The sequence below is a fragment of the Chlorocebus sabaeus genome, chromosome 1, assembly GCF_047675955.1.
Source record: "Chlorocebus sabaeus isolate Y175 chromosome 1, mChlSab1.0.hap1, whole genome shotgun sequence".
Taxonomy (NCBI): domain Eukaryota; kingdom Metazoa; phylum Chordata; class Mammalia; order Primates; family Cercopithecidae; genus Chlorocebus; species Chlorocebus sabaeus.
Window position 1 is genome coordinate 30,976,305 of NC_132904.1, and position 26,581 is coordinate 31,002,885.

The window sequence follows — 26,581 nt, forward strand, 5'->3', positions numbered from 1 at the left end:
TCTAGTTTAGGCATGTTTCAGATTTGGAAGGGCTTTGGCCTCATTTCCTCTCCTATCAAATGGGCACCAGGCTACCTGCCCTTTTTCACTCATGGGGGATTTCTGAGACTCAGAGGGATAAGAGATTTGCAACGCATGAGACACAAACAGTCGCAGACATAGATGAACACTCGCTTTCTCAGACCGGCAGGCGCGTGCAATGGCAAGGCCACCTGACACACCAGTCCTCTTCATTTGGAAAAGGGACGACTCCTTTGCATTCACAAGCTGGGCTGGTACATGAAGAATAAGAAAAAAAAAAGAAGTCGGCAGGAAGCAGCCTCTTCAACCAGCAAAGAAACCGTTAGAATCCATCCCTGAGCCCTGATGCCAAAGTTCCGCCTGCCCCACCCGTCACACTATCAAGGACACCCGCCTGCTATCAGAAAGCCCTGGGGGTCTTTTTCCCTAGTTTATCAAGGACCTGTGGAAACATTTCTCTAACTGAAGATAAGAATTCTTTTTTTTTTTTTTCTCTCTCTCTCTCTCTCTTTCTCCTTTCTACTTCTAGCTGTCTAAACCAGAGGGCTCCTCTCATATTCTTTCAGTAACAACTGCTCTGAAAAGAAGGTATTTTTCAACCTGGACTTGAAGTAACTAGTGGAGAGGCAGGTAAGGGGGGTTTAATTAATTCATTTGTCCATTCCTTCATTCCTTCCATTATTGTATGCTTACTGCATGCCAGAGATTGAGCTAAGAAGGCTCTTGGATGGGCAGAATGAGCTTGCAGTCTTTGGGGAAGCCAGACTGCACTTAACAATTACAAAATGTGGAATTGTAAATTGTGATCTGAACTTGGAGTGAGAGCATACATATTTAAGCTGAAAGACAGTATGTATAATAATTTTTTAGATTTGGCTCTTGCCCTCCAAGTGGACGTTTTCAGGGTTAAAAAGATGCCTCGGGGCCCAGATGACTTGCTACCATTCCGTGCCAGCCCCGTCTCCTATCCCAAGTCACAACAGCTTGACCCTTGTGAAGGTGAGAATGGAGATGACTTATTGGAGTGATAGAGAGGCTAGCATAAACCTGCCAAGACCTCGTTCAAGATTCGGTTCATTTTGCAAAAGTTGCCAGATAAAAGATATTTCCAGATGGAGGGCCACGCAGGAAATACAAATGGAATATTTGTTAATAGCTCTCCCTTTGTGAGATATGACCCAAGGCGGCCTTTTGCAATGTGATGGGAAGCACTGTAGCTTGAAAGCGTGAGAGGAGTCAGCGGGCCCACGGCGGTCTCGAAGTCTTTGGAAAGGGGCTCTGGCCTGAGCAGGCATTAAAGATGCTCTGCTTATCCGAGACGCCGCCTTTTCCACCACCGCCACCCCAAATGGAGCTGGGACCTGCTACATACACTCTAAGTATTGGATTCTCAGAGAGGAGGGCAGATATCTAGAAGAATGTTGAGTTCCTTAATGCTGTGGCTTTGCGTAATAACCACCTGCACTCTTTTTTCCTGTCCTTGGAGCCAAATGGGCTTCTGTAAAGAAGTCTATCCAGAAGTCAGGGATGAGCACTATTCGAAAAGGCCTAAGTGGGCCGGGATTGCCATTGAGTGCACTGAAGAATGTGTTGGAGCTCATGAGACTGGCTTCCCCCTAACACTCGGTTGTCGAATGGGTCCACAGATGAACTGAGAGGATCGTGAGCTCCCTGGAACAATATGTAAAATTCTGCATGTAGGAACAGAGCTGCGCGTAGGGAATGGTCTTTAACTTTTGTCAGATTTTTTTGGGGAGGTGTGGGGGTTAAATACACATATCATAAAATTTAACATTTAACCACTCCCAAGGGTACAGTTCAGTGGCATTAAGCACATAAATATTGCTGGGTGACCATCACCACTATCTAGCTCTAGAACTTTTTAATCTTTTCCAACTGAAATGTCTTGCCCATTAAACAATAACTGTCCCCTCCCCTGAGCTTCTGGCAGCCACCAGTCAACTTTTTGTCTCTATGACTTTGTTTACTCTAAGAACTTCACAAAAGTAGAGTCATACAGTCTTTGTCCTCTCAGGACTGCCTTATATCACTTAATGTCTTCAAGTTTCATTCATGTTGTAGCTTATGTCAGAATTTCCTTTCTCTTTAAGGTGGAATCGTGTGTGTGTGTGTATATACATATATATCATATATATACACACACATATATATGTGTATATATATCATAGTATGTATATATCACTTTAAAATATCCATGTGTTGATAGACACTTTGTTGCCTCCACTTTTTGGCTATTGTGAGTCATACTGCTGTGAATATGGGTGTACAGATATTTGAGTTGCTGTTTTCAATTCTTTTGGGTGTATGTCCAGAATGGAATTGCTAGATCATACAGTCATTCTGTTTTTACTTTTTTTGAGGAATTGCCATACTGTTTTCAATAATGGCTGCACCATTTTACGTTCCCACCAGCAATACACAAGTGCTCCAAACCCTCCAGATCCTCACCAGTACTTGTTAACACCTGTGCATTAGCCATCCTAATGGGTACGGAGTAGTATCTCATTATGGTTTTGATTTGCATCTCTAATAATTAGTGATGTAGAACATCTTTTCATGAGCTTGTGGGCCATTTGTATGTCTTCTTTGCAGAAATAGATATTCAAATTCTTTGCCCATTTTGAAACTGGATTGTTTAAATCCAGACAGAGCCTGTCTCGCTCTGTCAACCAGGCTGGAGGCGTGATCTTGGCTCTATCGCCCAGGCAGTGGCACGATCTCAGCTCACTGCAACATCTGTCTCCCTTCCTGGGCTTAAGCGATTCTCCTGCCTCAGCCTCCTGAGTAGCTGAGATTATGGGCACACACCATCACGCCTGGCTAATTTTTTTTTTTTTTAAGTAGAGACGGGGGTTTCACCATGTTGGTCAAGCTGGTCTTGAACTCCTGACCTCAGGTGATCCACCCACCTCAGCCTCCCAAAGTGCTGGGATTATAGGTGTGAGCCACAGTACCCGGCCTATATGTTCTAGATCTTAATCTCTTATCAGATATATGACTTATATATTCTTCCATTCTGTGGGGGTTGCCCTTTCACTCTGTTGATGGTGTCTTTTGATGCACCAAAGTTTTAAATTTTGATGTAGTCCAATTTACCTATTTCTAATTTTGTTGCCTGTGCCTTTCGTGTCATATCCAAGAAATCTTGCTAAATCCAATGTCATAAAGCTGTTCCCCTAGGTTGTCTTTAAGAATGTTACAGTTTTAGTTACCAGGTTTTTAAAAGGTTTGTGACAATGCATGCTCTATCTTCAATAATGATTCTGGGGAGGACTTCCTCACCAAAGCAACAACACTCAGGGCTTTGTAAATATCAGTGTGAATCTAGGAACTGGGCAATTGATGACATGAATGTGATATTTGAAGGCTTCAATTCAAAAGGAATGATTAAGTATCTCGATATTTCTATCAGTATCCTGGGAGCTAGTGAAGATGAAAACCATGGTCTCTCTTCTCCAGGGACTTAAGGCAAGATGTTTCAGGCACACACGTGAAATTATTGCATTGCAAGGCAGAATCTAATGAGGCACCTAGCTAGGCACTAGGACCAAGGACTATAAGAACTCAGAAAGGGATCACCACCATGAGCTTCAGGGGACAGAGAAACCTTCAGGGTAAAGATGTAGCTTGATCTGGGTCCACATTGGACAAGATTTGGAGAAGCAGAGAAGACTGGAGAGGATTTTATACTAACTGCAATAATCTTTGCCATGTACTGAGCACCTACTATGTTTCAAGCACTGTGCTCTGCCCACTGCATACATTATCTCAATGACTACTCCTAACCCTACATTTGTCATTGTCTATTTGATCATTGCAAGTACTGAAGCTCAGAGATTTTCCTAAGATGACCCAGATAGTAAGTTGTAAAGCAGAGGCTTGAAGCCAGGTTTATTTATCTCAAAGCCTCTGCTCTTAATCACTCTACTATTGTAGTACCAAAGCTTTAAAACAGGGAGAAAGCAGACATCCCCGACAGAGAGAAAAGAATAACACAGTGCACATAAATGGCAGAGGCAGGATATTTAAGATCAGAGAGGAGAACAGGCTGGATGGGAAGGTTCAGGGTCCAGGACTGTGGGATATAAAGTTGGATCAATGGAGTGAGCAGGATTACAGGGTGCCTTTAATGGAAGCATGGGAAATTTGGTCTTGACCTGCTAGAATGACAGAATCACACATAGAATTTCAGCTCTAACCTTCCAGTCTGCCTCTTTTCTCTATAAAATGAGAAAATTGAGGTCTCAAGAGGTTAAGCAACTTGTGGATGGTCATAGACGATAGGGAACCATTGCAAATTCTTGAGCATGGTGTTGACAGGGAAGAAAACAGTATTCCAGATCAGTTAGTGTGGCAGTAAAACACATGACGGGTGACTGAAGGGAAGCAGCAAAAACTGGCAGAAAAAAACAAGCAGCTCTTTCTCTGTTTTTTGCCAAAGGATACCTCCCTCAAAAATGGGTATTTCTAGGGAGCATCATAGATGAGATTCCAGCTCTACTCCTTCTTGCTGAGGTTTGTCGCTTAAGAATCTGGAGACAGGTTGGGCACAGTGGCTCACACCTGTAATCCTAGCACTTTGGGAGGCCAAGGCGGGTAGATCACCTGAGGTCAGGAGTTCAAGACCAGCCTGACCAATATGGTGAAATCCTGTCTACTAAAAATACAAAAATTAGCCAGGCGTGGTGGTGTGCACCTATAGTCCCAGCTACTCAGGAGGCTGAGACAGGAGAATCACTTGAAACCAGGAGGCAGAGGTTGCAGTGAGCTGAGATCGCGCCACTGCACTCCAGTCTGGGTAACAGAGCGTAACACCGTCTCAAAAGAAAAAAAAAAGAATCTGGAGACAGCTTGTAGGGGCAAGTGCCATCAGAAAGGTCAGAATCACCTTCCCCTGCCAGGCTCAGCGCCCTTTGATGGCCCAAATGCCAGAAAACACAGCTTCCCCAGCAGCGGCCTATCCCCATCCTCCCCACTTCCTCCAATAGAAAGCCTGTCTGGGGTGCAACGTCTCAGGTCAGTGACACGTGACTCTGAAGAGCCAATGGCCAGGAATGGCTTCTGGCACCTTCTTTATGTTGCCTTCCTGAATGTGAGCCTCGGCCAGGCCTCTGTGAACCTAACTCACCTGTCCCGTGGAGGCCAACATATTGGGAGAGGTAAGACAAGACACTCTGTTCCCCAGGCAAGAATGTTGACCCCACCTTGCTTGAACTAAGCCCTTGTAGGGCAGAGCTCCAGTTATCCATCTATGTCTATCCAAGAAAGCCCTGCCCTGGTTGACTATTGTCCTCTGAGGTTCTCTTTGCTTAATTAATTCTAATAATAGCTGCCATCCGTTGAGCACTTATTCCATGTTGATCACTGGGCTCAGCATTTGGCATGCATGATCTCATTTTATTCCTACAACCTGTAATGAAGATATTATTATCCTTGTTTTGCACATGATGAGACTGAGGTTCAGGACTGTTTAATTTGCCTAAAACCACGTACTTAAAGGAGCCAAGACTCAAACACAAGGCTTTCTCTCTCCAAAGCCTTTGCTTTTACTCATATGATTGACTGCATTCTACACTTCAGTCCTTGGAGAGGGTAGAGGTTCTGCAGTGGAGAGTCAGGCTTCAAAGAGTGGCCTTGTGGCTTCTAGACACCACCGTTTCTCTGTTCGTGGGAGCCAAAAGCCTGATCTCTTTCCCAAACCAAACTCTTGGGCCCAAATACAAATGGTATCTGGACCCTTATTCTTCTCCCAGTAATGATGCTCAAGAAAAACAAAGGACCTTGAAGTTCCTTCTCCACTTTCACCCAGAGGGCATCACGCAGGCATGCTTTGGCCAAGCGGAATGGTGCTGCCATTTGTACAGTCATTCTTTTAATGAATATTTATTGAGGGCCAGTCACAGTTAGGCACATTCTAGGTGCTGAAGACACAACTGGGAACAAGTCAGAAAGAATTTCTACCCTCACAGAGTTTACATTCTAGCTGGGAGGAAAGGCCAAAACAAAACACACACCAAAACCCTGCACATACATCTGTAGTAAAGAGCAGGCAGTGGTAATGCTAGGAAGAAAAACAAAGCAGGATAACAGGGATGGAGAGTGAGGAGAAGCAGGATCTTATAAAGCCCCTCTGAGGATGAAATATTGAACAGAGACCTGAATGAAGTACATGGGAGCCATGGGGTGATCCAGGGGAAGAGCATTGCAAGCAGAGAGAAGGGCAAGTGCAAAAGTCTTACAGTAGGAGTAAGCTTGGTTTGTTTTAAGGACTAGGAAGAAGGCCAGTGTGGTTCAAGCAGACAGAGTGAAGGGGCATGCTGGAGAAAAGGACAGGGCGGGCAGTAGAAGCCAGATAATAGGGCCTTCCAGGCCACAGTGAGTTTGGATCTCAAATATGCTGTGCCGGGGACCCAGGCACTGTGGTGTGTCACTCAGGTGTGGTACCTCTGCATAGCTATAGAAAGGAGAGAGACTATATAAACAAAGAGCATAAAGACAGCTCAGTGAGTCAGCCCACCTGGCTCTGACTCCCACCTTGAACTTGAAGCAGCAAATGACGTCCAGGGTTTGGTACCCAAGAGGGAAGGTGGGGAAGGTCTGACGATTGCCTGAGGCGGAAGAAGGAACTGTTGACCCTGTATGTCTCATTTACCTTCTCCATCAAAGGGTTTGAATTATCAATGGGTGCTCAAACATTTTTTTGAGACAGAGTTTTACTCTCGTCACCCAGGCTGGAGTGCAATGGCACGATCTCAGTTCACTGCAACCTCTGCCTCCCGGGTTCAAGCGATTCTCCTGCCACCGCCTCCCGAGTAGCTGGGAATACAGGTGCTGGCCACCTTGCCTAGCTAGTTTTTGTATTTTTAGTAGAGATAGCGTTTCATCATGCTGGCCAGGCTGGTCTTGAACTCCTGACCGCAGGTGATCCACCCACCTCAGCCTCCGAAAGTGCCGGGATTATAGGCGTGAGCCACCATGCCCAGCTGCCCAAACATGTTATAATTAGAATCTCTTTTTATAAGCAAAATTTTCCATATAAGCTGGCAGTGTGCGACTTTCCTCTCTGATCTGCTTCATTTCACAGAATCCTTAGAACAGCTCCATGAGACAGGTACTCTGAATACTCCCACTTTACAGATGGGGAAGCTCAAATGCAGAGAGGTTGGGCAACACGCCCAAGGTCAATGAACGCAGAACTGCTGCAGTGGGAGCAGGGCTGGGTGACACCCACTAGGGAGGCACTTTCAAACTCCTACTGCTCCAAGGAGCAAGCTAGAAAATCCCATTTCTCAGGCCCCTTCCACTAGGACACACTATGAACTTAACACTACTAAGAACTCACTGAGAAATGGTGACATTTGGGGGTGGCTGCTTCAGTGCTTTGTTTGGCTTCTTTTAAAAATTATAAATGGCGGTTTGAAAGTTGTTGGAAGGGGGAAAATCAGATGAAGAATCAGGGATGTGGCTGAAGCAGTCAGTGTAGCAGAGAAGCAATGCAGCTGTCAGCAGCCTACCCAGGCCCCTAAATGGGCACAGCTCTGCATTTCTGGCCTGAGGCCTGCGGAGGTCTTAGGTGAACTTCAGCTCTTTCTACAGCACCCCAGTCTCAGCACTCTTTGGCGGATGTCCTGATTGGCTGGGAGATTGTTGCTTCCTGATACAGTAGTGATTACTTCTGAAAGATGGGGTAATACCAACAGCTATCATTTCTGACCATTTACTGTGCAGCATCACTGTGCAAAGTATTTTTATACATATCCTATTGAATCCTCTCAAAACTCCTGTGAGGCAAGCAGGCACCCCAGTGGCCTCATCCTAGTTCTGGCCCTGGTGACATTATGATTGCCTCCATCCTCCACTTGACAGGTATAGAAACTGAGGTTCAGGGAGGTGAAGTAAATTCCCCCAGATCACACAGCTAGCAAACAGCTGAGCTTCTACGCTCATCCTAAGACTCAGTTGAAATGGATTTTTTAAAAGATGTATTTTGGGCTCTTCACTATACAGAAAACCGAATGTGCCTATCACTAAGGTTACTAATAGGCCTAACATCTGTGAAAACTTATCTATCAGCTGGTCCTGAAATGTTCTGAAATGAGTCTGAGTGCAAGATGCCTGTGACAACTGAATAGTTTAAAAAATTCTCCATGGGAGCTGAACCCCTATTAAGACAGATCTTTATTTTTGTTCCTGAATGCCACATTTAGAAACAAAATGTCATATTTTAATATAGGAATGTCACAAGTGACAAAGCATATGTTGCAACTTGGCTTCTAATGGTTGTAAAAAAAAAAAAAAAGAGAGAGAGGTAAATTATCATAATGTTGGGATCTTCTCAATTATATTTGCATTTTCATTTCTACCAGAAGTCCATTTTAGCAAAGGAACGTAACCTTAGTCACTTGAATCTGCTCTTCCCTAGAAAACAATTGTAAATGTAAAAGGCAAAAAGAATAGAAAATGCCCACAGGGGAAAAGAAATGATCCATCTGGGGTCAAAGCCATGATGTAGATTGATTCATTCTTCTAGCATTCTTATTCAGGAAGGAAAACTTGAACGTTTTCTAGACTTTAGAATATTTAAGATTTGCAAGGAGTTGGGGGAAAGGGAAAAGGAATGAAATTTCAGTCCCACTGGCAGGGATCAAATAGAGATTTCCTCAACTTTTAAAGAACCGTTTTACATGTCCCAATCACCTCACAGTTCCTGAGTCTCTCTTCTGTATAAGGCATGTACTAGTTGTTATGGGAGGATACAATAAGGTCATGATTGCTTTAAAATTAGTCATAATAAAAACACATTTTGAGATTTGATTCTAACTGTTAAACTTAAATTTGAGCAATTTAATTGCTCGTTGAATAGGAATGAAATCCCACTGGCAGGCAGTTATTTCTTACAACCACTGTGTGTGAAATTGAAATCTTAAGATACCATTTCAAATATTCACCTTCTCTAAGGAAGTTCTCCCCAAAGAGTTGTGCAAGATAAGAAACTGACCCAAAGTCATATGCAGTAATCTCTTTTTCTTTACACTCTCAGGTCAAAGTAGAAGCATATTATTAAAAAGAAACTTTATGCCCTGAAGTTGGCTGTTCCGAGGTTACCTCTTGGAACCCAAGGATATATTTATTTTAACAACTGACTTGAGCCCCATGCAGAACTGTAACAAGGAAAGTAATAATTTATCAGATTAAATAAAAACAAACAGATGTGGCCAGGCGCGGTGGCTCACGCCTGGAATCCCAGCACTTTGGGAGGCCGAGGCAGGTGGATCGCCTTAGGTCAGGAGTTTGAGACCAGCCTGGCCAACATGGCGGAAACCCATCTCCATTAAAAATACAAAAAGTTAGCTGGGCGTGGTGGTGGGCACCTGTAATCCCAGCTACTTGCGAGGCTGAGGCAGGGAGAATTGCTTGAACCCAGGAGGTGGAGGTTGCAGTGAGCTGAGATTGCACCACTGCACTCCAGCCTGGGCATCAGAGAGAGACTCCATCTCAAAAAACAAACAAACAAACAAACAACACCCAAGCAGATGCAAACAGGTCATTTAGTCACCACTATAATGAACATGAAAATGGAAAACGCTTACATGTTTTATTTAGGAGAAGGGGGTGAGGTGAAGGGATCCTGTTTCCTGCTTTTACAACACAGGAAATAGTTTCCAAATTTGGGTGGGCCATTCTTATTTTAAACCCCCATTTCGCCTTTAAATTTAATGTCAAGCTCTTTTGAAATTATCTTCATGATGCCCTTTGCCATAACATAGCAGCTGCCATTTATGAGTGCTTACTATATACCAGTTGCTTTTCATGCAAGCAACCTCATATCTGTTATTACCCCCACGCCATTACAAATCTATGTGCCACCCTTTTATGCACTACTCATATAATCCCCGCAATAACTTAGGCAATAGGGTCTGTCATCTCCATTTTACAGATGAGGATACTGGGAGTTTATTTTATTTGTTTGTTTATTTATCTGTTTATTTATTTTGAGACACAGTCTTGCTGTGTCACCCAGGCTGGAGTGCAGTGGCACAGTCTTGGCTCACTGCAACCTTCGCCTTCCGGGTTCAAGCAATTCTCCTGTCTCAGCCTCCCAAGTAGCTGGGGTTACAGGCATGTCCCACCACACCTGGCTAATTTTTGTATGTTTAGTAGAAATGGGGTTTCGCCATGTTGGGCAGGCCAGTCACGAACTCCTGACCTCCAGTGATCCGCTCGCCTTGGCCTCTCAAAGTGCTGGGATTCCAGGTGCGAGCCACTGAGCCTGGCCAAGATACTGGGAGTTTAAATTCCTGCTGTGAGCCCAGGTTCACACAGGTGGTCAAGGGTAGGCTAGAATCCAGGTAGCCTGACTCCAGAGCTACTACCGCATACTGCCTCCTCAGATTAAATAATTTTCCTAGGCCATGCTAGATGATAAGTTTTAAGAGTCTAAATCAAACCCAGGCAGTTGGGTTCCAAAATTCCAGCATTTAACCACCACATTGACTGGTTAAAGTAGGTAAACTGTTCATCACAACCTATATGTTTATTTTCATTTCTGTTAGAAATGAAAGTAGTGTGGTAGTGTGGTAGGTTACGTATTTATCACATAGTTTAGGCTTGCCTAAAATTCTAAGAATTTTCTTTTTTAGATTAAAAACAAGGGTCTATTGGAAAAAAAAAAAAACTTTTTGTTGTTTTTTTTTTTGAGACAGGGTCTCACTCTGTTCCCCAGACTGGAGGGCAGTGGTGCGATCATGGCTCACTGCAACCTCAACCTCCTGGGCTCAAGCAATCCTCCCACCTCCGCCTCCTGAGTAGCTAGGATTTCAGGGAAGCACCACCACACCCAGCTAATTATTTTTCTTTTTTCTTTTTTGTAGGAATGGGGTCTCACTGTGTTGCTCAGGCTAGCCTGGGCCTCCCAGAGTGCTGGGATTATAGGCATGAGCCACGGAGCACAGCCGAAAAAAAGTCTTTTTGTATACTGAAGGCTCCACTTGGACAAAAATTTGCTCTTAAGGCTTTCTTTGAGACACACACACACACACACACACACACACACACACACACACACACAGCTTTTGATTATACCCATGAGGGACCCAAGCCTTGGGACACAGGGACCAGAAAATGACAAAAGCATGCAGGCAGTAGTAAACTATGGTTATACTTGTAACAAGTCATGAAGCTTTGGCTCTGAACAGGGAAAATGAAGCACTCAGGGATTCACTTCTGACTTCAACTACTACCTTTCAGGGTGAGCTCATCCAGGCCCATGTGTCATCTTTAAAATGGGAACAAAAATGTATGCCTATGATCCAGACTGATCATATAAAACTATGGATCCTGAAAGTACGTTATCTTTTTGCAAGCCTTAGTGACTGGCATCACGCACAAATAGGCCTTTCAGTTTCTGAACGCAGATATTTTCAAGGAACTCTGAGGCCCAGGACAGCCAAACGTTTTCTCCATGGAAGGGCAGACTATTGGCTTCCCCCCTCTTACCCTCTGCGTTCCTACCTCTTTCTAGAAGGAGGCTGAGAGGGGGAAGCCTGAACCCCCAAATCAAGTCCGCCTTCTTTCTCTGTGCCTGACCCAGGGCAAAATAATCTCCCTAATACTGTTCTGGACCACTGGAAAAACAGCTTCTCTGGTCGGGGTACTACTGGCACTTTACATGGGGGGCAGTTTAACCGCAGGAGTCCGCTTTCTGAAAGGTGCTGAGGGAGGGGATTCCGACACCAGCCGACTGAGAGGAGCCCTGGTCCCACGAAGTCCCTCCCAGCCACCCTTCCTCTGGGATTAGCTGCCCTGGCTCTGCTCAGGCGTCCCTAGCCCGTGCAGTCCCAGCTCGCGCACCCCCATCGCCTCTGCAGAGCGCGGCCGCAGCCTGGAGCCCGCAGCCGGTAGCCCGCAGAGCCGCGCTGTCCGGGGCCCCCCGGTGCTCGGCGTCCGTGGACCTGGGATCTCGAACCTGGGACGGACTCAAAATCCACTTGGAACACTTGCATTTCTGTAGGTGCTTATTTCACATTCTTGTTTTTTCTTGCTTGCTCGAGCTGTTCGTGGGTTACTTTCTACCTTAGTTAAACCAAAAGGGAAAGGCTGAAGGGGGGAAGCCCTGAAGAATGATTTAGTGGCTGCCCAGCCTCCTCTCCAAGGAGAGGTGTTAGCTGAGCGGATCTCCCCGTCTCCGACACTGGCCCCTTTAAGAAGCCAAGTCAGTCCTGATGCTGCTGTTTGTATTGCTAATCCCCAGGAGCCCCGTTTAAAAAAAAAAAAAAGAAGAAGAAAAAAGGGGAGGTGGGGGAACCGGGCAGCTGTCTCTTTAAATGTGATTTCCTTCTATTGTATTTGAATCGTGATCAGGAAAAAGGAAATGAAACCAGAGACAGAGGGAAGCTGAGCGAAAATAGACCTTCCCGAGAGAGGAGGAAGCCCGGGGAGAGACGCACGGTCCCCTCCCCGCCCCCAGGCCGCCGCCCCCGTTCTGCCCTCGGCGGCGAGCAGCGCGCCGCGACCCGGGCCGAAGGTGCGAGGGGCTCGGGGCGGCCGGGCGGGCGCGCACCATCCCCGCGGGCGGCGCGGAGCCGGCGACAGCGCGCGAGAGGGACCGGGCGGCGGAGGCGGCGGGACCGGGATGGAAGGTTAAGTCCTGAGCAGCAGCAGCAGCTGCAGCCGCCCGGGGCCAGGCTGCGCGCCCCGGCCCCCGCCTCGGCCGCGGCGCGCCCGCAGCCCGGTGATTCGCTCTCTCTCTTTGGCATTTGAAGGGAGCGCGGTGACTGTCCTTGAGCGCGGAGGGGCGAGCTCGCCGCCTGAGCGCCGGAGCAAGCGGAGGCGCAGGAGCGGCGGCGGCGGCGCCCGAGCACCCGAGGGGGTCCGAGCCCCGGCAGCCGGCCAGCCCCGCGCCACAAAGGGAGCGCCCCTGCCGCCCGGCACGCCGCCTCCCTCCCCAATGTCCTCGGCCATCGAAAGGAAGAGCCTGGACCCTTCAGAGTAAGTGCGGCGCCCCTGCCCCTGCCACCCCCGGTGTCCACGGCCTCGCGTCCCGGAGCGGCTGGGGGACCCGGGCGGCCCTCCAGGAGACTCCAGGTGCGCGCCCGCGGCGTGCTCTTGGCCCCTTGTGCGGAGCGCTGGGCTCCCTCTTCCTCCCGGGTGACTTCGGGGGCGCTGGGAGAGGGACTGGGCGGTGGGCGGCAGGGAGAGGGGTCGGCCCGGCGCCTCTGCGGGCCACTCCAGGCTATCAGGACGCTGCCTAAAGCCACCGCGGGCCAGAAAGTTTGCACGGGAGCAGGCACAAGGGGAGCCTGGAGGCGCGCAGGTGCAGTCCGGAGAGCGTTCGGTGCTTGACGCGGCTCCCTTCTCACCTCTCCTTCTCGGCCCTTTCTCTTTGTCCATTTGGTCTTGGAAAGGGGAACATTCCAAGTGGAGGCCTCCGGGGTCCCCAGCGGCCGCCTTCCCGGTCCGCAGGTGGAGCCGCTGCCAGCCGCGCGGGTAACGGACGGGTGAGGGGTCCGACCGTCCACCTCGGAGCTGGCTCTGGGCCTCCGGGGATTTCTAGAGCAGCGAAATCCGGAGTAAATCTGAGTACGTGTAGCCCTCCTCGAGGTCCACCGATGGGGACCTGTGAACCTCGAAAGTTAATGCACCATTTTGTGTACAGGTGAATTCTCCTAGGGAGTAGAGTCTCGTAGTTTTTAGCATAGTCTCAAAAGGGTTTGGGGTCAGGGAACCAGAGCTCTAAAGAGCATTGACCGCATCTGTTTTCTGAGCCTCGTACTGGTTTGGAATGTTTTTCTCTCTCTCACCAATTCTTTAGTGTTAACATGGGTAGCAAGGGGTGTTTAAGATATCATTTTCCTGTCAACGCAAATGCCCTTTTAAGAGTCATTAGCTGTCTGGTTTTGAGAATTTTTATTCCTTTGAAGTCCCCCTCTAATCCTTTGAAGGGATTTGTTACACAAGACCAAAGGAGCTGGTTAATGACTTGTCCATTTGTGCTTTTAAGAGACATTTGTTTTGTTTTTTCTTTTCCTGGTTTAAAAGAATTGTGCTTTCCTGCTTGAAATACCGCACACACACACATACACCCTTCAATTTCGGCTTTCTATGGTGTTTATTTACCTGGGTTTTACCCTCAGTTACCAGCATAAAAGCTCAGCATGTTCTCATAAAACACAGGAAGTACCACCATCCAATGAGAATATAAACATCACTATTCCGTCTTGAAGGTTAAGATACCAGTTCTGTAATGAGCTAGGTTTGTTGTAGCAAAAACCCCCACTTCCTTCAACAAATTCTCAGGAGAAAAATAACCTTTCTTTTTAAAAGTATGTTTATGTAAACAATGGGTTTAAAGGGTGGTTTGATCACGTTTTAAAAAATAAACTTAAAATTACAACTGAGCTTTGAGTTTCAGAGACTGGGCAAGATCATAGTAACACAGTAAGGGAGTGAATTGGATGAATTGGTGCCTCATACCTTTTTGATCAGCAGAATTTAGTCACTAATCCTTTCAATAGAAGGTAAATCTGAAGGTTTCATTTCCCTGAAGGAAGTTTGCGTCTTTCAAAGTTTGTGCTTTTTCACTAAGGTTAGAAAACTGAAACATCCTAACTTCCTAACACAGCAGGTATCTACTGCTGGAGGCTCACCAGCTCCTTCCTTCACTTCACTATTTGCCCAGCGAAGACAGTTTCTGATCAAAGAGGGATAAGCTAGTTGAGAAATTGCAGCAGCACATTCTCCACCCCCTTAGAAATTGTTATGATTATCCCAGAAATCCAGGCTGAAATGATACTCAGGTGTAATATTCAAGATAAGGGTCTGGGAGAATATAAAATATTAATTTGAGGGTGAATCAATCTCATTCATTGTCTTGGATTGCCCACTAAGTATAATGTGATATTATCAATTAATTATAGAAAGACAGAGCCAATATCTTACACTTTACTTCTCCATCTCATCTCAGGCCATCACCATAACTCTTTTCCTTTACGTTCCTCCTATTGTCCAGTATCCTATTAGGTGCTTCATTGTGTACTTCCTCAAAGCCGACTTGGGTCATTACAATCAGCATCTCCAAATTACAGATGGAGACTTGCCTAGCTATATGCAAATGAAACATTTGGACAGAAAGCCAGCCAGAATTCATGAACACAGAGATTCCCTTGCTATGCCACTGGTGGCCCTCACTGCCTCCCCTGTGAGTAACAAGAGCAGTTCATTTGAATTCCAGGCAGTTTTGCACCAGCTAAGGGCAAATTATCCTCTTTCACAGTCCTTTGGCAGCATCAGCATCGGGACGTCCAATGTCTGTCGAGGTCCCATGAGTGGTTTTGAAAGCCCAGAGTAAGACCATGGGCTGTGGAAAGAGAAGAGATGCAATTCCGAGTTGATACACATAAAAATGCTAGGGTATTAGTTATTAGAAGGGAAAATGGCAGTCCTTATATACAATCTGTAGAAACAAAGGAAAGAAAGCAAGCCTTCAGTGAATGAAACCCTGTCTCTACTAAAAATACAAAAAATTAGCTGGGCATGGTGGCGGGTGCCTGTAATCCCAGCTACTTGGGAGGCTGAGGCAGGAGAATGGTGTGAACCCAGGAGGCAGAGCTTGCAGTGAGCCGAGATCATGCCACTGCACTCCAGCCTGGGCTACAGAGCAAGACTCTGTCTCAAAAAAAAAAAAAGAAAGAAAAGAAAAGAAACTATAGTTTTGATTTTTTTTGAGCTAGGGTCTCACTGTGTTGTCTAGGCTAGAGTGCAGTGCTCACTGCAGCCTCAACTTCCTGTACTCAGGTGATCCTTCCACCTCAGCCTCCTGGGTAGCTAGGACTACAGGCTCATGCCACCAAGCCTGGGCAATTTTTTATATTTTTTGTAGAGACAGGATTTTGCCATGTTGCTCGGGCAGGCCTCAAACTCCTGGGCTCAAGTGATCCTCCTGCCTTGGCCTCCCAAAGTGCTGGGATTACAAACATGAGCCACTGTGCCTGGCCATTTTTTTTTTTTCCCAGATAAACTAACTTGAGCTTCACATTTTCTTGTTCCAAAGATGATAATCTCATGAAGTGCTGTTACATTGTATCTAGAAAGTGTGGGCATGGCTTTAACACTCCTAAATATTCACAAGAAACGCTTCATACTTCACATGACAGAATCCTCTGAAGTTGTCAGAGTGTTATAGACATTGAGCCACCTAGCCTCCTGTCCCCAAGTATAATGACTGCTGGGCTTTGTGGGCTCAGACCAATTAGGACACAAGGTCACCTGGTAAGTTAGTACTAGTTAGAAATAGGAGACATGGATTTATACCTGCAGGGCACCCAGGAGGAAACTCCCTTTGGGAATTTTACAGTTGGAAGAAGGTCTGGGTTTTGAAACGTAATAGATTTTTAAGAAATAGATTTGTGTTTAAGGTTCCAGAGAACACTTGCTAATTATTACAAATCAACAAGTATTAAGTGTTTCCTGTGTCCCATTTGGGGGACACTAGAATAATTCCTTCCACTCGTTTATTTTCTTTTAGCAAAATTATTTATTTTTAAATGTTAAAAAAGTACTCAGATTCCAGTGAAGTAAAGTGAACAGGAGATACTATGCATGGCGCATTAATGAAAGAACGTGTGTTACAGCCTATTAACAATTGCTGGATTGAGATGTCAGTGACTGTTTAATTGCCTTCCACTCTCTTTGAAATAATCATTGCCCCCACTTCATTTTCTTCCTCAAATCAACTTTATCCGAATCAGCTTTACTGTTATAAAAATGTTCAGGTAAGGAAAGAAAGGCCTATTTGATGTTCTTCATAAGTGTAACAATGGCCTTACAATATGGGATTTTCCTCCAAGTATTCCTTCAGTAGGAAGAATGGAAAATGGAATTTCTGTAAAAGAGTAAAACTAGGAGAATTCCTATTATATCCTGATGGAATTTTTATTTTGGAAAGAGAAAGCAGCCTAAAATAATGTTTGGTCTCATTTTTCTTTCTTCGTCACCTCTGCTTTTGTGCAGGTGGGAAGGGCTGGAGGGAGGATGGCACTTTATTCAACAGGGGAGTTGCAGATTCTTAGCTCTCTGGGTCGTCCGCTGCCCTGATGGTGAGCGACTCTTTTAGTCCAGGGTGCCTCCTCTGAGGTTAGGCAGTGCCCTTGGGTCCAGGGTATAGGAGGAGGAAAATGAGGGAAATCTGTGAAGATAGAGAGGGAGAGTCAGCGGGGGGAGAGGGAAAAAGCAGAAGGAGACCAGAGGTGCCCAGGTAGTGCTGGGCATGGGCAGGGGCACAGTGCCACCTGCAGTTGCCTTTGATGCCTCTTGGTGCCTTGTGTTTACTTCTTAGAGATCTAGGGAGTAAGGTCTGGCTCTCTCCCGTCTTAACCCAAGGTTGGTTGGGACTCTGCAATCTGGCCAAGGGATGTATTGTCCTGTCCCTTCTCCCTTAGGTCACCAAAAGGCAGTCAAGTGAGGTACCCTGTCTGGCCCAAAATGATCTTGGACCCCCGATGCTGGTCTCACCCTGGTGAGGCTGTCCCTGATGCTTGGCCTTCTCTCCAGGGAACCAGTGGATGAGGTGCTGCAGATCCCCCCGTCCCTGCTGACATGCGGCGGCTGCCAGCAGAATATCGGGGACCGCTACTTCCTGAAGGCCATCGACCAGTACTGGCACGAGGACTGCCTGAGCTGCGACCTCTGTGGCTGCCGGCTGGGCGAGGTGGGGCGGCGCCTCTACTACAAACTGGGCCGGAAGCTCTGCCGGAGAGACTATCTCAGGTACCCTCCCCGGCACTCCACTGGGGCCCTCGGAAGGGAGGCTGGGTGGTCCCTGGACATCTGCAGTCTGTGCATGTTGCCCCCGACCCTGTTCCAGGCTCAGACACCACCTATAGAGAGAGGTCAGGCCGCAGAAACTGAGTCTCAGCTCCCCTGCCGAGAAGCAGAGGGCATTTCTTCCTGTTTGAGAAGCATATTTTCAGGGTTACGTTCCTATGTGGTAAAGTACTAATATCTTTAAAGGCAAGAGAATTGTACCCCCAAAATTCAGAAAAGTTGTTCCCTTGGGGAGTGGGAGAAACCAGGGGTTGGGGCTGAGGAGGAGTACGCACAGAGGATCAGAGGAACTGGGGGGGTTTCTAACTTAGGAGGTGGGCTCTGAGGACCTCGTTTGAGTGCTTCAGAACATATATATATATGTGTTATAAATATTCTTTTGTATGACTCCAATATTATATGATGAGAAATTTAATAGAAAGCATGTGGAGCTCCAAGCATTGACTCATAGCAGGAAGGCAGTCTTTGAAGAACGGAAGGCAAAGGCCCTGCAGGCAGTTGGAGGTTCGAGTCCCAACACCGTTGCTTCCCAGCGGCCTTGGGAAAGTTACTTAACCTTCCTAAGACTCGATTTCCTCATCTGTAAAATGGGGATCATAATAGCACCTACCTCTAAGGATGTGGGGAGGATTTGATGGAATAATGCAGATAAACTACTTGACTCGGTATGGATCAAATAGATGTTAGCTGCTCTTATAACTTATCCTTATGACGTAATCATTATTTTCCAATCTAATGAGCAAAGGGATGGAAGAATGGAAGGGTAAAATAGGAAGTCGACCACGCCAAGTAAGACGGGAGCTGAGGACATCTCCCATGCTCTGGGCCATCCTGTTGGCCATCCGAATTTTCCAGCACTCTGTGAATGCCTTTGCCTAGAATGTACTAGCATTTCTAGTTTCCAAGGAGCTGCTGTGGAGGTAACTCTCTCTGTGCCCTCTGCTGTCAGATCTGCTCAGCTGTGTAGCTGTCAGGATTTCTCCGTCTTCCTGGAGCAGAGGGTCTGTGAGGCGTGCTTCCCTCATGCACCCGGACCATCCAACCCATGGAAGCTTGTTGAGACCTCAGCGCCCTTGGCTGCTGGGCCAGCTTTTCCCCTCAAACCTGCCCTCGGAGCATTTTACGTTACAGAAACAAAACCAAACCAAAAAACTGCAGGCAGTTTCACACTGAAGGAGGCTTTACCTAAAGACTGATGGAAGAAGCCTTTTGTCCTTCTTGAATTCCCAGATAAAGTCCTTGCAGTCCTTGCAGATATGGTGGTTCCGAGAAAAAAAAAGTAGGGTTTTGCAATGATCATGTTTATAATTTTGGTCAGTTTTCCTTTTTTTAAGTCCCAAAAAATAGAACTGGGATAAATACAGACCTGGTTTTGCTCACTCCCACTTTGCCAAGTCAGTGAGAAGGCAGACGGGTAAATGAATCCCATCGGACCCTTGACTCCATCCCTGTCAAATCATTTGAATCTTATTAAATGAAGTGCAGATTGAGTAAGGTCAGAAGAGCCCCAGCTTCTCCCTATCTCTACCGTTTTATATAACATTCAGGAATAAAACCATTGCTGCCTGGGCTTGTTAATCCTTTCCATTTTCAAAAAGGAGAGGAAGAAAAAAAAAAAAAAACAGTCTGGGAGAACCCAATGTTAATTAACTTGTGTCTTGGTGACATGAAATAATTCTTCTCCCTGCCACATTCCTAGGCAACATGTTAATTAACTCTGCGTTAGTGCAGGCATTTCTAGCCATCCTTTAATATTTATATTATTGTTATTAAAATGGGCGGCAGAGAGCTTAAGATGGGACACCTCTTGACAGAGGAGAAAAATTGTCTTTTGCTTCAGGGATGGTCTTTTAGCCAAGATCTTGTTTACTTGCATTCTTGGTATATCTGACAGGATCTTTGAACAAGGCAAGTTGGAAGAGTGACTGAATGAGCCCTGGAATGGGGGTTGAATTCTTCTTCACCCCTAGGATAACTTGTCCCCATGAGGATTTCCAGTGGCTGAGTTGCCTGTTACAGTTCTTTTCCAACATTTCGCTTCAAATATTCATGAGACCCCCATGCGGAACCTCAACTCTGCTGTGTTGTTGGGAACCCGAGAGCAGCTGTTCATGTTTGTACCGAGCCAGATCTCCTTGGATCCCTTTTCACTAATTCTTGTGTGCTGGGAGTGGTGGGGTGGTGGTGATGGCAGTGGTTTTGCTTTTACCAGCCAGCACCTGAATCTGTTAGAGCCAGAAGTATGCCTGCCCCCGCTACACCCCCAACGGACCTTAACCAGTGACAGACATGGTGGGAGCACCAAGCCCTGCAGCCTTGCCTGAAGCCAGGCATAACTTATATTCCAGAGTCCCTCCCCTCTGAGGGACTTTGCCTGAGGTTACAACTTGGCTTGGGCTCCTCCCCTTCCCTCCAGCCTCCCCTGCTGCCTTCCAGGTTTTTCCTGAGAATGCATCATTCATAAATCACTGGCACATAAATCCTTGCCTCAGGGGCCACTTCTGGGATATCCAGCCTAAGATACCAATTCTTGGTGCCAGAGGTTAATGTTCAAGTTAGGTGTCAATTCCTGGCTTATTTTTTGCTAATATTAGAACTCAGAATCCCAGAGCTGGAAGGGGCTACAAGGGCCTTGTCTTTCAGTTCCCTTGCTTTACGGCTTAAGTCACGGAAGCCTGTGCAGGGGACTCCGTTTGCTCAGGTCACCTGGTAAGTTAGAGGTGATGCTGGGACCTGAACTTGTCTCTCACATATTCGTCCTTTGTCCTTCCCTTCATTAGCTGCCTGATGTGGATTGTAATTTACCCCCTGACTTCCCTTTAATAAGCTCCCTCCTTCCTTAAGGATCGCCCACCCCAGGCGGTTGGATTCATTCCATGCACACTGTTTTCTCAGTCGTTCATCCTTGCTCAGGCCCAAACTTAACTTACAGAACAGTCAGGAAACCAGAACTGTCTTTCCACTCCGTGACCTCCAATGTGGTGGTTACCTGCAGCTCCACCATCTGCTACGTTGGGATAAAATGTTCTCCCCCAGTAATGAGTTTGCTCCCAGGCGGTGCTTTGGAAACACTCAGAAATCTTCAAATGGAAAGCAGGATTCAGAGGAAAATTAGCTGGCCCTGGCCCAAACAATGAGCTCTCCACTCATGGACCACCTCTTCTCAATTCCATTAATTTTGCCCAAATATTGCAAAATGTGTCAACTGCCCTACGTCTCCTACAACCTCTCAGAATGTACCAATTGATTCTCTGATATCCTGAAATCAATCAGAACTTCCAGTAAGAGCAAGCACTCACCTAAAACTGTCCTAAAGGTTTTATGTAGAAACCACCTGCTAACATGCTATGTTTTCAGCCACGAGTGAAAATTACTTCCTGCAGCAAGACTGGTGCAGCTGGGAATACACCCAAAATGTGTTAAAACATAAGCAGCGTTGGCTTAGCCCTTGACCGTGGGTGCCCTGACATGCTTCGTTTGGTTGTTCTAACAGCTGAGTGAGGTGGAGCCTATGATGGCTGCTGTTTCACTGAGGCTCAGAGAATCAGAGGTCTCTCCAGGGTCACTCAGGGCTGGACTGGGACATTGAAGCTGGGTCTACTCTGCTTCCGGTACTTGTGTTACTGCACTTTTGCTGTTGATTCTCAAATGTCAGCCTGCATCCAGTCCCCCGGAAGTGTTCGTTAACACAGACTACTGGGCCTTCTCCCCAGGGTGTTTCAGTTGGGTAGGGAGAGAAGAGGGCTGAGAATTTGTTGGTTTTTTTTTTTTTTTTTTTTTGAGTCAAGGTCTGGCTCTGTGACCCAGGCTGGAATGCAGTGGCGTGATCTCGGCTCACTGCAACCTCCACTTCCCGGGCTAAAGCCTCCTACCTCAGCCTCCCAAGTATTAATAGCTGAGACTAGAGGCATGCACCACCACACCCGGCTAATTTTTGTATTTTCTGTAGAGACAGAGTTTTACCATGTTGCCCAGGGCAGTCTCAAACTTGTGAGCTCAAGTGATCTGCCTGCCTCAGCCTCCCAAAGTGCTGGGATTACAGGTGTGAGTCACTGCGCCCAGCCTGAGAAATTGTATTTCTAACAGGTTCCCAGGCAGTGCTGATGCTGCTGGTCCCAGGACCAACACTTTGAGAACCACTGCACTGAGCCCTGCCATATTCTGTCTCCCACCTTGACACTGAATACTGCCTGAAATAAGTGACCGATCAACTGAGGCTTGGGAGAGTCTTGGTTTAAATGTCAGAAAAAAAGTTTCACTTTTGATTCATGACAATGGGGCAGCAAGGGCCATGAATTAAGATCTTCCATTCATGACGGAGAGATGCTGTTTGTCCTCTATATCTCAGAGGCGCGATTAGCTGTACTGCATGTTTTCTGTGGAAGTCCCTGTCTCCCAGCAGCCGGGGCCGCAGCGAATAAGCAGGTGGAGATGTGCTTTGCAGCTTAGGGAGGTATTCAAGGTCAGCTCTCCCCATGGGTAGAATCAGTGGCTGTTGATATGATAGAGTTTGGGAGCCTCAGAAGAATGCCCATTTTATTGCATTCCTGGTCAGTACCCTCTCAAAGGGACCCTTAGGGTCTCCCTCCAGCTGCTCTTCTGAAATGAGGGTTCCCCTGGGAGGGGACAGGTAATACTTGCCTAACTCCTTATCATAGATCACATCAGCTGAGAGTCTCGCCCACAGAGGAGCAGCCAGGGGGCAGCCCAGGGGAATGGTGAGCAGTTGCTGCAGACACGGAGAGGGCTCAGAAAAGGGAGGAGTTATGCCAGATCCAAATGCCAGTTTCATCTGAGTTCCCTCTGCCTGCTCGGAAAGATTGCACTAGCCGGCCCTCCTTCTGGAGCTGTCCTTTCCTGGCTTCCTGACATCCTGAAAGTTCAGCCTCCTTTCTAGGGCTCATCCCTGAGCCCTGTCTTCCAGGATTGTCCCTTTCACTGTCTTCTTAGCTTTCTTTTCTTTTGCCCCAGGCTTTTTGGGCAAGACGGTCTCTGCGCATCCTGTGACAAACGGATTCGTGCCTATGAGATGACGATGCGGGTGAAAGACAAAGTGTATCACCTGGAATGTTTCAAATGTGCCGCCTGTCAGAAGCATTTCTGTGTAGGTGACAGATACCTCCTCATCAACTCCGACATAGTGTGCGAACAGGACATCTACGAGTGGACTAAGATCAATGGGATGATATAGGCCCGAGTCCCCGGGCATCTTTGGGGAGGTGTTCACTGAAGACACCGTCTCCATGGCATCTTCGTCTTCACTCTTAGGCACTTTGGGGGTTTGAGGGTGGGGTAAGGGTTTTCTTAGGGGATGGTAGACCTTTATTGGGTACCAAGGCGTAGCATCCAAGTGGCATAATTCAAGGGCTGGCACTTCAAGGTGACAGAGGACCAGCCCTTAAGGGAGAGCTTGCAGCCACAGCCATCCGTGGTAACTGACATGATTAGCAGAAGAAAGGAACATTTAGGGGCAAGCAGGCACTGTACGGTCATGATGGAATTTCATATCCACAGATAGGGAGTTGTTGTGTAAAGACTTGTTGTGACTTTGATGCTTGCAAACTAGAGATGTGCAATTGATTTCTTTTCTTCCTGGGTTTTGTAACACCCCTGTTTCAATGACTGTCCTCCACACAAGGGAAGGACAGAAAGGAGTGGCCATTCTTTTTTTCTTGGCCTCCTTCCCAGGGCCTTAAGCTTTGGACCCAAGGAAAACTGCATGGAGACACATTTCGGTTGAGAATGGAAACCACAACTTTTAACCAAACAATTATTTAAAGCAATGCTGATGAATCACTGTTTTTAGACACCTTCATTTCGAGGTGAGGAGCTCCACAGATTGTTTCTATACAAATATAAATCTTAAAAAAAAAGTTGTTCAACTATTTTATTATCCTAGATTATATCAAAGTATTTGTCGTGTGTAGAAAAAAAAAAACCAGCTCTGCAGGCTTAATAAAAATGACAGACTGAAATGCAGTGTTGTTTATTTGATTACGACTTATAATTTGGGATGGTGGGGAAATGCTCTGCTTTTTGTGTTGTAAAGGAGAAGTAAATAAGCAATTTACTCTTAGGTCAAATAAAAACTTCCATGGATTGCAAGGGTTTGTATGAGGCAGGCATATTTCTATATTACTGGCAATTATGTAACAGGTCATCATGTAGCTCAGAGGAATGTAGAATAATTAAATTGTTATTGTAAAATATGCATTTCACTTCAGCATTGTATGGAGTGAGTGGAAGGCAAGATTATTGCCTTTGGGAAACTTGTAACCTAGAAAGGACACAAATACATAAAGCAGATTCCCTTTGGGAGAGAAGGTAATTACCTAGTTTGAAATGTGGCAAAGATGCTGAGCTTGACACTTCGATTTTCCAAGACGGGTGTCTCAGGGTGTTTTATGACAAGTGGTTAAGAGGACCTTTACTTTGAGGATTTAAAGCAGGCACCTTGGTTTGTGTGTTTGCCTTCACCCGAGTCAGGCCGCCCCCATGAACTGATGCAGAGCGCCACCTGCTGGTCATCACCTCGAAGCGCGCTAGCCCAAGAGGGTCCCAATGAAGGACAAACCTAGATGAAGAAGCTTTTCAATGATTTCCTTAGAGTACTGGGAAATGCAAGAAGTCTAAATGCGTTTAGTTATTAAGACACAAGAAACATGCAGCTAAGGCTATAGTTAACTATAAGATTCCTTTAAAATCTTCTTAAGGTTTGTGATTTTTTTTTTTTTAATTTTTTTAAATCCCAGGACAGAGAGGCAAATGATTTTTTTTTCTTCTAGTAAGAAATAATGAAGTCATGGCTCTCTTGGTCTGTAAAATGCTAAAAGTGGTTGGGAAATCTGACTGCATAAGGTGGCCTATTTAAAACAAATCCAGTTACGTTGCATTCCAGCTCTCCTGGTGGAAAGGCGCTGTCAGCGACGGGATGTTTATTCTGAGTCAATAGTTCTCAGACTCTCTGGGGACCAGCAGAATCCACATGACCTGGGAACTTACTATAATAAAGAAACAGATTCATGGGCTCCACCCCAGACACCCTAAATCAGAAAATCTGGGGATGGGGTTCAGCAATTTGTGGGGTGTTTGTTTTGAGATAAGATCTCTCTCCTTCCCCCAGGCTAGAGTGCAGTGTCATGATCCTGGCTCGCTGTGGCCTTGACTTCTTGGGCTCAAGCAATCCTCCCACCTCAGCCTCTGTAGTAGCTGAGACTACAGGCCCACACCACCATGCCCCGCTAATTTTTGGATTTTTGGTAGAGATTGGGTTTCCCCATGTTGCTCAGGCTGGTCTTGAACTCCTGGACTCAAGTGATCTACCTGCCTTGGCCTCCCAAAGTGTTGGGTTACAGGCACGAGCCACCGTGCCCCACCTGTATTTTAATAAGCCTTAAGGATGATTCTGACGCAAGCTCAAGTTTGAGAATGGCTATTCTAAAACAGTTCCCAGTTAGGAAGATCAAGCATTCTAAGTTATTAATATTTGATGCAAAGGTTAATCTCTGAAACTCTTCCACATGTAGATACTGTCTACCCTTGGTCCCTAAACTGAAAACTTTCGCATACATTCGTCATTCATGTGTTCTGTACATCATCTTCAAAATCGATCACAATTTAATTCGCCATTTTAAACTATATTTACAGTAATAATAATGGTAATAGATTCTATCTGTGCAATTATCTTATAAGTAGCATTAAGTACAAATACAAATGATCATTGCGTTGGAAATGTAAACTTTATTCTTAATCCCCATTGTAGCACAACACACATTAAGATTCAGGAAATCAGCCAATATTTTTGTCATGCTCAACAAAGCAATAATTGACCTTTTACATTTGTCAATGGCACCGTCTTGCAGAACTGTGGATGCACAGGCAGTCTTTGTAGCACATCACCTCAGGGGCCCAAATATCTAATCCACAACTGACTTGAGGGGAAAGACGTGTAAAGAGACTCAGAGGGACCAGCTCCCAAGGTCTACCCTGGTGGTCCTTGCATGAATGTGTTACCGTGTGTGCTCTAGACCCAGGGTCAGGAGAACTGACAATCTGCTCTCTTCCCTGGTCCATGCCTTCATGAAAGCAGTTGGCTGGAACATTTTGCTTCCTCTTGTCTCTTGAATGTCTTTTACAGCAAACCAGCTTCCATTTATTGCTGCTTCTAAGACAACTACTACTTTTCGGGAAAACTTGGAGTCCTACAAAGTTAAAATAGAACAAGCATCTAGGAGCTTTATCATCTGAAGAGTTGGATTTGAATTCCAGTGACATGACTTTAATTGCTTAATAACCATTTACACAGCACTTGCCATTTGCCAGGCCTTCTTCTAGTTTTACATATATTAACTCCTTGAGGCCACATAACCTGCCTCGGTGGCAGTTTCTACTGCTTATCACCTGCATTGTGCTGCCAAGGAAAATGAAGCACAGATGGTTAAGAAACTTCCTAAGGTCCTGCGGCTGAGAAGTGACAGAAGTCGCGTTAACCAAGGCGCTTCACCCTGCGCCCTGCTGCTCTCTCGAAGTCTCACCTCACTGAACAGCAGGTTTCCCATCTGCAAAAGAGGGAGAATGAACATCTTCCAGCCCAGATTATTTGGGGATATTTGAGTTTAGTCTAGGCAGAAATGTAAACAAAGCACAACGATACAGGATTAGCACCACAATAAAGCAATGTAAAAAGTGCTCTGGAAATGCAGATAAGGGAACAATTAAA

General features: G+C 46.2%; 1 protein-coding gene across 2 annotated transcripts in view; it reads left to right on the plus strand.

Moving 5' to 3' along the window:
- LMO2 (LIM domain only 2) overlaps positions 1–23,841 on the plus strand; it is a 33,581-nt gene extending 9,740 nt beyond the window's left edge. Inside the window, exons 2-5 of one of the 2 annotated variants that reach the window (XM_008002421.3) lie at positions 12,403–12,565; positions 12,804–13,029; positions 17,590–17,805; positions 22,834–23,841. In XM_008002421.3, coding sequence (XP_008000612.1) covers positions 12,403–12,565; positions 12,804–13,029; positions 17,590–17,805; positions 22,834–23,053 — 825 coding nt within the window. In that variant the 3' untranslated portion in view covers positions 23,054–23,841. Of the gene's footprint in view, positions 1–12,402; positions 12,681–12,803; positions 13,030–17,589; positions 17,806–22,833 lie in introns of those variants that run through there. The other variant, XM_037999524.2, reaches the window with a different exon arrangement.
- The last annotated feature ends 2,740 nt before the right edge of the window (positions 23,842–26,581 follow it).